The sequence below is a fragment of the Barbatula barbatula genome (assembly GCF_947034865.1).
Source record: "Barbatula barbatula genome assembly, chromosome: 13".
Taxonomy (NCBI): Eukaryota; Metazoa; Chordata; class Actinopteri; order Cypriniformes; family Nemacheilidae; genus Barbatula; species Barbatula barbatula.
In genome coordinates this window covers 23809440-23821939 of record NC_136776.1, presented here as the reverse complement: position 1 = coordinate 23821939, position 12500 = coordinate 23809440, and the positions used below count along the sequence as shown (strand labels likewise).

The window sequence follows — 12500 nt, the reverse complement described above, 5'->3', positions numbered from 1 at the left end:
CCGCTCTGAAACACACACAGTTTATAACCGACACACTTCATTACACAACAGACTCGTACAGCGTGTCATCACTCACGTGTTGGGGTAAACGCGGGTGACGCCTCCGTTGGTGGATGCGAACAGAGCCAGAAATCCGTACCTGCAGAGATCAGATTTATCATCTCATAAACTCAGTATTAAAGTCCCAGTGAAATAAAAAATGACAAATCCGTTTTTTCATGAACTATTGCAGCGTTTTTTGTAAATAGCTTTGTGGGTCATTCTCTTTTTAAAATGCGTGTGTCCTCATAAACTTCCTTTCTGTAATGACATGTGTAAGAGGTCTTGGGCGGAACATCCGGTAACTCCGCCCCTTCAATCCTCAGTCTGCTGCCAGTTCCGTTTCCAAATGCCACCGCTGTGTTTATACATCCAATCAAATCACACTGAATAAAAAAAGCCACGCCGACTATTGTTCTCATTTGAGATTCCATTTTACTCTGAAATTCCTCAAATTACGGAAGTAAAAACGATCGCAACATCGCGTTCGCAGGGACTTTAAATAAATGAAGGAAACTGCTGTGTGTCCTGCTGTGTGTGATCTTACGTGTTGAGATCTTTGTTCTGCCAGACGCGTGTGGCCAGCTGCCAGAGGATCCCAGAATCCAGAATCAGATTGTGAATCAGACCTTGATCACCTGCGCCAACAACAACGTTGTCTTGGAAACATCTCGAGGATGTGTCATATTCAGATATTCAGTAGTGAAGTATTGTTACTCACAGTCTTCAGATTCAGGTGTGATCTCCACCATGAGAGATAAGAAATCGGCCAGAAACTGTGTGTTATTCTCCGCCATCTGCAGACGCTTACAGTATTCTCTACAGACACACAACAGCTCTGTGTTTATTCCCATACACAAACACATAAACGCTCTTAAAACAACATCCATGTGTGTGTGTGTGTGTGTGTGTGTGTGTGTGTGTACCTGGGCGCTAGAAACACGTGACCTGCAGACTCGAAAGAGTTGGGCAGCAGTGATTGTAAATCTGTCAAAAAGAAAACTAAATGTAGATCTGACACACAACAACATCATCATCATAAGAGGTTTGTGTGTATTGTGTGTGTTTGTGTGTATTCTTACACTGTAGCTGTAGCATGACATCACTGAGATCAGCCTGTATGTAGTATTCGCTGTACGGAGGCAGTACCAGTCCCAGACTGCAGGGGGCGACAGAACACAGAATCTTACAGAGTTGTGTATGTGAAAGGTTAAGGCCTGTTCCTTCAGATGATGTCATACCTGTAATCTGTGTCATTGATGGGTGTCCAGGTGTACACGCGGACGACATCATCAATGTAGCGCTGTAAGAGAAACACACACACACTGAACTTACACAATACACTGGTGTGCAAAACATGCCGTAATTAAAAACCAAGATGGGACAATACTATAAATATCAATGACAATCACTTTACTTTAGGGACTTAACACACATATATGTGGATCACAAGTCATTTCATTATTTTGAGCCATTTATAGAAAGTACCAGATGTCACACATGTCCTACTTTAATATGACACATTAAACACACACACACACACACACACACACACACACACACACACACACCTCGTTCACAGATTTAGTGAGTGTTCTGACGGTCATGTTTCCTGATCGTGCATCAATCATCTGCCGGCGAATCTGAAAGGTAAGAAGTGTTGAGATGTTAGTGTGTCGTCTGCTGGAACAGATGAATGATTCATGATGAAATCTCTCATCTTCTGCTCGTGATAAATAAAGTGCTGCTCGCACTGAGACCAGGATTTATAATAAATGATCAACAAACAGAAAGAAGAGAGAACGTGTCATTACAACAAATATCAATCCACGGCATATTAAAAGACTAATTACATTTACCACAAATTATACATTTGACCCTTTTTTAACATTTGCCACTATCCTGGGTTTTGCTCATCTGTCAATAAGAATGTTTTACTCCTTTAAAGCACAATAAAATGTAATGTGCTCCTGTATTCTTTCATATATTTAATATGTACAAGTCAGAATAAGCATGTTACATATACATATTGTGTTACCCAATTTAGTCATTTTACTCTCCATAAACAATACAAAAGAGACATTTGACATACATGTGATGTGCTTTCTATGGATTTAAAATCACTTTTGATGGGGACATCTTAAGGTCTTCTACCCACCTCTTGCTTGCTGTTGTCCTCTACTTCAGCATCCAGGAAGTCCAGCGTCACCGGCTCCGGTAAATCCTCCTCCTGTGATGAGAACATCCATCACGACACCAGTGATCATCAACTTCCTCCCAAACACAACTAACTATAAGAAACAAGTCTATTTGGTATTAAATGAAGCACATCTTCCCATCAAATCGAAACAAACAAATGAAAACATGAGGATTACAGAACTGCTTTAGTTCACAAGCTTTAAAGCAAAAATGACGGCAGATTTGCATCCGGGCTGTGTGCTTCATTATCCTCACACACACTAAAACACAAACCTGACGTGTGAATGTGATGATACCGTATGATGTGGTGTGAGATGAGAGAAACACGGTTCACCTGTGGCTGTAGGTTTGGATGGAGCAGCACGTATCCGTTCGGGTCGATGGCGAAGATGTAACCGTTAGCTCCCAGCTAAAACACAGACACATAATATTTACTCCAGTATACTCACATCATACATGAAAACATGTAAAAGACAACAAATAAGACACACACACAATATTGCAAATGTATACATAGTCAAATACATAGTCTGTTCTATTGTATTTCTATAGCTTCCCGCAGTGTGTATGATAAAGTCCCAGTGAAATAAAAATGACAGTTCCTATTTTTCATGAAATATTGCAGCGTTTATTGTAAATAGTTGATCAATGTGGGTTATTCTCTTTTAAAAATGTGTGTGTCCCCATCATCTTGAAAAATATGTGTAAATGCTCTTCCGTCCTGTATAGACTATTCATCTTAAATGATGGCTTGGGCGGGGCATCCGTTAACTCCTCCCCAATCAACTGTCTGTCTTGTCAGTTCCATCTCAAAACGCAGTGATTTTATACATCCAATCAAATCTCAGAGAAAGACGAACGCCACGCGCACCATTTTTTCTCATTCGAAATTCCATTTCACTCGGAAATATGGAAGTAAAAACGATCACAAAATCCAGTTCAGGGGGACTTTAACCCCAGAGAGCCCTGATGAAAGAATTCGGTGTTACCCTGTACTGCGGCGTCAGTCTCTTCAGCTCATCCAGATGAACGTCCACTCCCATCACACCTAAGATCAGCTGATTCTACACAAACACACAAATGAGACACGATTGAGAGGAAATGAGCGAGCATCACTGCTAAATCATCGCTCACCTGTGAGTTTCCATCCATAGTGAGATTAAAGACGGGCATCGTGCCGGTCACCACCAAACCCAGACCCTGTCAACACAACACACGTGATCTCACTTCAGATGGACTGAACATTGATATGTGTGTCTGTTGATCTCGAGTGTGTGTTTCTGGGGTGTGACACACATATGTTCACAGATCTGAGGCGGGTGGAGGCGACACTCACCAGTGCGTCCTGATAGACGTTGGTCCACTGCACCTGTTTGGCACTCGGGCCTGCCAGAACCATAGGGCGACCCAGCACGTCCAGATATTCCTATTACACACACACACACACAGAGCGTCATATTGTGTTTTCTTCTGCATTTTGGTCATCATTTAAGCTGTCATTTAAAATATGCAGATTCAACCGTAAATAAAGAAAAATATTCAATTTAGTTTTCTTTAACAATGCATAGAATTAAACAGCAATATGAATCGATTCATTGACTCATTTCCACAAATCGGTTCAGACATTTCAAACCTGTTCAGCTAGTTTATATCATTATGTGAGCACATACATGCGATCAACACACAATAGTGTGTATGGGGTAACTCACCTGGGTGTTAATCCGTATAGCACAGATGGAGCGGATCTCAAAATAGTATCCTGCCGAGACGGAGAGAGAGTCACGTATAATTACTGTATTATTTAAACCTGTGTCACTGTAACTCCCTCATCATCATCATCATCATCGCAGCACGGGCAGATGGGAAAAATCCCAGCCATGATCCCAGGATCCATGTACTGCAAATGAGCATCTGTCTCTCTCTCACCCTTATTAGCGCATGCGATCCACTGCAGCGGCGTGACATCGTAATTGTGCTGCCCCACCGAGAACGTGAACACACGGACCTGCGGAGAACACGCGACAGCCCATCATTAACCCTGACAATGAGACGGGCGTGAGGAGGAGAACGGGTAATTATGAAGAACACGGAGCTCCGGATGAACACAGACCAGAGAACAGAGAACAACGTTAGAAATAATGAGAATTGAATCTCACTCATAATCAAATCAAATAAAATTAATGTTATATAAACTCCAGAACAATACATTCATATTTAGTCATTAATTAATTACTGATATTATTAATAAACATAATATTTATATGATTACAAATTAAGAAAAAATGGTAACACTTTACATTAAGGTACCCTTTATAACGCATTTATAAACGTGTTCATTAATGATTAATAAGTCGTTTACAAATGCATTATAAAGCAGTTATAACAGCATTGTGTCTTTTTATTTCGTTATTTAGTTTATATCAGTTGCGTTATAGGAATTAACTTACATAAAAGGTCCTGTGTGTCATTTTTTGATTTTATTCTAGAGCAGAAAAACATGTATTTATTCATCATTTATTTGACTGTATAGCAGATTAATTATTATCTTGATGTTATTTGTAATATAGTCTGTCAGACTGGACACTGAAGGGTGTTGTGTTGTTTTTCTTACACCTGATCACTATTTGACAGGTATTTCATTACAATCCTCCTTTTATTCATGTAGTAATAACTGCTTTATAATGCATTTGTAAATGACTATTTAAACATTAATGAACACATTTATAAATGCTTCATAAAAGGTATGCTAATGTCAAGTGTCACCGAAAAAAAATTATTTTATTAGAAATAAAGTATAATAGTGATAAATATTGAATGATTTATGTAATTCCATTAACACAAACATGAAAACTAAAATGTAAAAATAAAAGTTCATTTTAAATATTGATTAAAATAAATAAATAAATGTTATATAATGTTCACTCTATTTATATTTAATATATTTTTTGTGTAAGCTTAATGAAGGCATTTGTGAGAGGAGGTGTCGATCAGACCGTTTTATTGGGATAGTTGTAATGCTCAAAGATGTCCTGAGCTCGGTCCTCTCCTCCGTCCGTGAATAACATGATGATTTTATTACAGTTGGCTCGGGGAACGTTTGTCTGCTGTAAAAGAGAACAAACAACAAAAGATTTCTTTCTAGTTGGTATAAAAACAGATCACATGTAAAAACATATCATAGAAACTTCCTGTTGGGTTAAAACTGAAATACATTCTGGTCAGCTGTGATTGTTCTTTCACTTTCAGTGTAGAAAGAGTTATATAATCACATCTAAATCAAGACATGAAGTGGAATTGTGGGAAGGAATGAGACTCACATTGAGCAGCTGATTAAAAGCGAAGTGAAATCCAGATTTATAATCCGTGGTTCCTTTGGCTTGCATCTGCTGAACGGCCTCTTTAAAGATCTTCTTGTTCCGCACGTTTGCCTGAACCAGATGCTTGAAGCAGGGAACCACCGCCTCCGCTTTCTCATTAAACTACAAGAGATGAACACATTCAGACGTCATGTACTGGTGTGAACAGCTCGTAAACTATGTTATAAGGTCAAAGATTCGTGTCATTCTTAGCACATGACATCATGTATGAGGTTTTCTACCCTGGCGACGTTGACGTAATCGTCATCTGAGAGCGTGTCCAGCATTTCAGTGACGGACGCTTTGATGAGTTTCAGCGTGAGACCGCTAACACTGCCGCTCCTGTACACAAACACACACACACTTAATACACACTAATGATGACCATAAACACACACACACTTAATACACACTAATGATGACCATAAACACACACTACACAACACACACTTAATACACACTAATGATGACCATTAACACACAAACACACACACACTTAATACACACTAATGATGACCATTAACACACAAACACACACACACTTAATACACACTAATGATGACCATAAACACACACACACTTAATACACACTAATGATGACCATAAACACACACTACACAACACACACTTAATACACACTAATGATGACCATTAACACACAAACACACACACACTTAATACACACTAATGATGACCATTAACACACACTACACAACACACACTTAATACACATTAATGATGACGATAAACACACACAACACACACAGACACTCACACGTCCACCAGTATCACCATGTCTTTAGGTGATGAAGCTCCTTGAATGTACCTAAAGAAAACAGACACACAGACTTAAGTATCAATGTCCCATAATAAGTCTGTCAATATTGTTAAAGTCCCTGTGAAACAGAAGGTGTGATCGTTTTTACTTGCGTGTTTTGTCACATTTCCCAATCAAAAGGAAAAATCTGAACGCGGTTATACGCAGGGCTCCTCAGAAAATATATATTTAATGCTTCATCGGAGGCCATAGAAACCAGTGAAACGTGCATAACGTTCTTCCTCAGTGCCACACATTTCATGAGAAAAACAGTGGGCGTGGCATTCGTCTTTCTCTGCGATTTTATTGGATGAATGAGAACAACCGTTACGTTTTGAGATGGAACTGGCAAGACAGACAGTCGAAGGGGAGGAGTTAACGGATGCTCCGCCCAAGCCGTCTAACTTACGTCATTTGAGATGGAAAGTCATTACAAAGAGGAAGTGCTTTTTCAGATATTATTGAAAGATTATGAGGGTACATGGATTTTAAATTGATTAACTATTTACAATAAACGCTGCAATATTTTAAATGTAGAAATATCTTCTTAAAAACAAAATGGAACTCCTACCAGCAACTATATATAGTATTTTATCAAATTTTTATCAACCAGATTGAAATACTACATGATCTGAATCATCTGCTCTGCTTTTCATCACCACTTCAATTAGTTTCATAATCTGACGAATTTTATTTAGTACAATTCTTCAGCAATAATATACAATGACCTGAAATGTAAATAATAAATAACTCCTCACTGTGTGCCTGACAGCATCGGTACAAACGATCAGTTACATCGCTGAAAATAAATATGACCGACAGAAACTTATGTTCGAAGTGATTCATTACGTTCGTTCAATGAATGATTCATCTGACGATCCGATTAGGCAACTCCCCGTTAAACCGTTCGCGAGTCTTTTCAAACGATTCACTAAAAGAACCCTTTCATAAGAGTCGAGATTTGCGCTACACTGTCTTATAATGCAGATAAATAAAGACTGTAAGCAACATTAAAACATTTCTATTGAGTGATAAATGTCCGTCGTCTCCGCATTATTGGTCGATTTGGCTCCTAGTCCCGCCCTGCATCGATAACTGACCAACCACAGCCCAACAATTGTTCGCACCGAAAACATAAAGGGATATTTCATCTATTCCGGTTGATATTTAATCATATTTGACACTGCTTGTGTGATAGGGCAGCATCATTAATCTAAACTAAACATTTAAGCATGCAATAATGATATCGAATTATCACAAACTAAAAATATTTATTCAGTATTTTATAAACACATAAACTATAACACGTTTTGTTTTGCTCTTTATAATACTGTTCCACTCTTCCATAGTGTTCAAAATAAATAAATAAATCGCAGTGTTGACAAGTTAAGTGAAGGGTGAATTATGGGTGAGTATTTTTACCAGGGTCTCCGTCGGACATCGTAAAGGTCGATCTTATCCGGAGCTCTCCAGGGAGCCGCTAAACAGAAAACATCACATTAGAGTCTGTATAACATATATCCTTATATCTGATGAGGTTTACCTGGATAGTATCTGGTGACCCCGGTGGCGCTCCCGAACGCCTGCCAGAGCAGTGATGGATCATCTCTGCTGTTCTCCATGAAAACTCTCTCTAACGCTTGAGTCCAGCTGAGTTCATTCAGGATCACCGGAGCTGAGAGACGGCTCATGTCATGAGATCTCACTTTAATATTATACTTATATACTCTGTCAGTCCTCGGGCTCCTCACCTCCTTTGTAGATGTCTGTGGGGATCTGTACGGCCGTGTGGGAGTAATTCACATGGTTTTTAAAGTTGGGGTCGTACACAAAGTCCAGTTTCAATGACTGCGTGTCGATGTCCTCACCGTCCTGATGAAATCACACACATGCACATCAGCTTGATTCTGTACATCATGTTTCTTGGTGTAAACAGATGGATTCAAACTCAATCACGTGTGACACAGAAAGGAAATAGTATGCAGTGGAAAATGAAGAATGGCTGAATTGAATGTTCATGAAAACTCTTACTAAGACTAGTTGTTTAGAAACAACACAATTATTAGACTTTTCACTTTTCCATGAATGTATTAATGTTGTTAAGTTTCATATGAATTGTTAGGACCCTTCAGTAAACAGCGTAGTGTCATGAATATTACGTCATTTACTTACATAATCCATATCTGCTTTAGAGTTATAATATTCAATATTCTCCTCCTGAAATAAACACACACAGCTTCAGTAGATGCAGATGTTTCACTGGTTTGGTCAGTGTTGTGTAATGTTGTGTGTATTGTGAAGTGATCTGACCTTGATTCCATCCTGCCACTGATGATCTTTCTGAAGACGCTCCGCTTCACTCACCAGTTTCTAAATCACACACCAACATTAGACACATATAATGTGTGTATATATGTGTGTGTATGTGTTCAGTTGTGTGTGTGTAAGCCTGTGTGTATTCAGGTGTATGTATATGTGTGTGTGTTTGTGTGTGTATCTTCAGTTGTGTGTGTGTATTCAGGTGTGTGTCTTCAGTTGTGTGTGTGTGTGTCTTCAGTTGTGTGTGTGTGTGTTTGTGTGTGTATCTTCAGTTGTGTGTGTGTGTGTCTTCAGTTACATGTGTGTGTGTATTCAGGTGTGTGTCTTTAGTTGCATGTGTGTGTGTGTATTCAGGTGTATGTATATGTGTGTGTGTTTGTGTGTGTATCTTCAGTTGTGTGTGTGTATTCAGGTGTGTGTCTTCAGTTGTGTGTGTGTGTGTCTTCAGTTGTGTGTGTGTATTCAGGTGTGTGTCTTCAGTTGTGTGTGTGTGTGTGTGTGTGTGTTTGTGTGTGTATCTTCAGTTGTGTGTGTGTGTGTGTGTGTGTGTGTCTTCAGTTACATGTGTGTGTGTATTCAGGTGTGTGTCTTCAGTTGTGTGTGTGTGTATTCAGGTGTATGTATATGTGTGTGTGTTTGTGTGTGTATCTTCAGTTGTGTGTGTCTTCAGTTACATGTGTGTGTGTATTCAGGTGTGTGTCTTCAGTTGTGTGTGTGTGTGTTTGTGTGTGTATCTTCAGTTGTGTGTGTGTGTGTGTGTGTGTCTTCAGTTACATGTGTGTGTGTATTCAGGTGTGTGTCTTCAGTTGTGTGTGTGTGTATTCAGGTGTATGTATATGTGTGTGTGTTTGTGTGTGTATCTTCAGTTGTGTGTGTCTTCAGTTACATGTGTGTGTGTATTCAGGTGTGTGTCTTCAGTTGTGTGTGTGTGTGTTTGTGTGTGTATCTTCAGTTGTGTGTGTGTGTGTGTGTGTGTGTCTTCAGTTACATGTGTGTGTGTATTCAGGTGTGTGTCTTCAGTTGTGTGTGTGTGTATTCAGGTGTATGTATATGTGTGTGTGTTTGTGTGTGTATCTTCAGTTGTGTGTGTCTTCAGTTACATGTGTGTGTGTATTCAGGTGTGTGTCTTCAGTTGTGTGTGTGTGTGTGTGTGTGTGTGTATGTTCACCTCTAGTGCTTTGCGTTTTTTGGCCAGCAGTCTCTCGATGTCCGCCGCCACTTTTTCGACGATGTCTCGTGGATTATTTCTCACCAGACTGAACTGTCTTCTCTTCTCATTGTAGATCTGAAACAACACACACACACACACAACTAAACAACCCAAAATCACAATGTCTTTAACTCTAAAATTAACAGATTCATATCAATTCAACGATTAAGTTTATTACAGATCATCAGAAGAATGTTAGACAGCTGCAGGAATCAGTGAGAGACGCACAGCTATGTGTGTGTGTGTGTGTGTGTGTGTGTGTGTGTGTATTAATGGCCTTCAGTGAGATGTGTGTGTAACTTCCTGTCAGCAGTGACACGTTACAGTTAAACTCAAATCTGACTGAAGACAAGCTCCATTAACCAGTCTGACTGAACAACAACACCAGACGTCTACAACACAGATCAATACACACACACACACACACACACACACACCCTTCTCTAAACGCTCTGTGATGGAGGATGAGGTCAGAGGTCAAGCCTCAGGGTCAGAGGTGTGTACTTATGTTTCTCTCTCTCATCTGATGTTGTGACAACAGAAGTGTGTAGAAATTTATCTGATTCTCGGTTCAGTTATTAAAAACAACACAACATGTGCAAAAACGTTTTGTTTTACTTTTAACTCACTTTGTGTCGTCCCTTTTTCATTAGTTAACACATATAAAGACAAAAGAACACATTCTGTGTAAAACAGCACAATGCATTAATAATGAACACATCCTTTTTGAGAGTGCAATGGTTTACTGCACTGTGGCATTCTGGGTAAATGAATGACTTTACTATCAGAGGAGCAAACCATCTGTTCATCTGCCTGTCTCTCTCTCTCTCTACAGACACAACGATCAGGTTTGTTCGACTGATGACATCAGTGTGATCCAGAGCACACAATAATGAGCACACACACGCACACACGCACACACACACACACACACACGCACGCACGCACGCACACACACACACACAGTGTCTTACCCCCTTGAGCTGTTGAGCACCGCTGACGTGCTGCAGGACTCGGTCAATCTCCTGTTCAATGCGCCGGGCCCAGTGCATCATCCTACACAACACAACACACACATGACACAACACAACCGTTACACTACACAACTGTAAATCACTTCAAACAACATACCAAACGCAGCTGTTACACAACACAACCAATACACAATGCACACTACACCACTGTAATACAACACAGAAACATTACACTTCACAAACAACACTGATGTTAAACACAATACACAACACCACACAACTGTTATTAAACACACAACACAAACATTAAACTTCACACACAAAACACAAATGTTATACAACAATAAAAACACAGTTGTTTCCCAATACACACAAATTAACACACTTCACACCCACAACAAAAACGTTACACAACACGACGCAAAGTGTTATACAACACACAACACAACACAGATGTTACCAAGTGCACCTAAAAAAACATTATACAACACTACACAACTGTAAATCACTTCAAACAACATACCAAACGCAGCTGTTACACAACACAACCAATACACAATGCACACTACACCACTGTAATACAACACAGAAACATTACACTTCACAAACAACACTGATGTTAAACACAATACACAACACCACACAACTGTTATTAAACACACAACACAAACATTAAACTTCACACACAAAACACAAATGTTATACAACAATAAAAACACAGTTGTTTCCCAATACACACAAATTAACACACTTCACACCCACAACAAAAACGTTACACAACACGACGCAAAGTGTTATACAACACACAACACAACACGGATGTTACCTAGTGCACCTAAAAAAAACATTATACAACACAACTCAACTGTTACACCTCTTTTAGCCCATAAACGCAGTTCCACTGTTATAAAACCATTACAGAACACTACAATAACACAACTGTTATACCACACCACACACTCAACAGTTGTGCAACACACATAGCACACGTTACAACACTGTGTTATTGAATATTTCTTATATGAACATGATATACTGAATGCTGTCTAAACAAATCAATATAATGAATGCACAGAAACAGATGTTTACACACACACAACACACACACACACAGTGTCTGATTAAAACATCAGATGTGATTTATTTAACACAGAAGCAGGCGGTTGTGTTAGAGAGAACTGTGTGTGCAGTAACATCCCAACCCTGCAGTCTGATCATAAATATCATCTGTTACCACGACAACAACATCCCAATATGAGTACAGCTCAACCGCAGTGATGTTTTATTACATAAGTGCAGGTCATTGACAAACTCAATTAAACCATTCACAAAAACACACAACACATCATTAGACACATCACAACACGCCCGAAGATTTCATAAACAAAACCTGAAACACAATCAATATTCCTGTTTTCACATAACATCAGACACCAGATCTGTTTGAGACACAAAAATAACCTTGTCTGGATGTTGTGTTGAAAACATTGTGTTGAACTCACCGCCGTGTGCTTTCCAGGATCTTGACATGTGGTTACTAGGTGAACTGATATAAAGTCAAATATCTTTACAGTATCATTTCCACC

At 39.2% G+C, this 12500-nt stretch overlaps 1 protein-coding gene across 1 annotated transcript in view; it reads right to left on the bottom strand.

The window, feature by feature from the left end:
* cacna2d2b (calcium channel, voltage-dependent, alpha 2/delta subunit 2b) overlaps positions 1–10995 on the bottom strand; it is a gene marked incomplete at its 5' end in the record, with an annotated part of 16949 nt that extends 5954 nt beyond the window's left edge. Inside the window, 26 exons of the mRNA XM_079470770.1 lie at positions 1–5; positions 77–139; positions 587–677; positions 761–858; positions 966–1026; positions 1122–1198; positions 1281–1342; positions 1611–1682; positions 2198–2269; positions 2573–2647; positions 3228–3302; positions 3373–3438; positions 3575–3664; positions 3948–3997; positions 4165–4243; positions 5232–5342; positions 5556–5717; positions 5837–5936; positions 6370–6420; positions 7834–7891; positions 7955–8086; positions 8163–8283; positions 8584–8628; positions 8722–8781; positions 9899–10015; positions 10915–10995. The exon at positions 1–5 is cut by the window's left edge and continues 99 nt beyond it. Of these exons, the coding sequence (XP_079326896.1) occupies positions 1–5; positions 77–139; positions 587–677; positions 761–858; positions 966–1026; positions 1122–1198; positions 1281–1342; positions 1611–1682; positions 2198–2269; positions 2573–2647; positions 3228–3302; positions 3373–3438; positions 3575–3664; positions 3948–3997; positions 4165–4243; positions 5232–5342; positions 5556–5717; positions 5837–5936; positions 6370–6420; positions 7834–7891; positions 7955–8086; positions 8163–8283; positions 8584–8628; positions 8722–8781; positions 9899–10015; positions 10915–10995 (2074 nt within the window). The remainder of the gene's footprint in view (positions 6–76; positions 140–586; positions 678–760; positions 859–965; positions 1027–1121; positions 1199–1280; positions 1343–1610; positions 1683–2197; positions 2270–2572; positions 2648–3227; positions 3303–3372; positions 3439–3574; positions 3665–3947; positions 3998–4164; positions 4244–5231; positions 5343–5555; positions 5718–5836; positions 5937–6369; positions 6421–7833; positions 7892–7954; positions 8087–8162; positions 8284–8583; positions 8629–8721; positions 8782–9898; positions 10016–10914) is intronic.
* Between the last annotated feature and the right edge of the window lie 1505 nt (positions 10996–12500).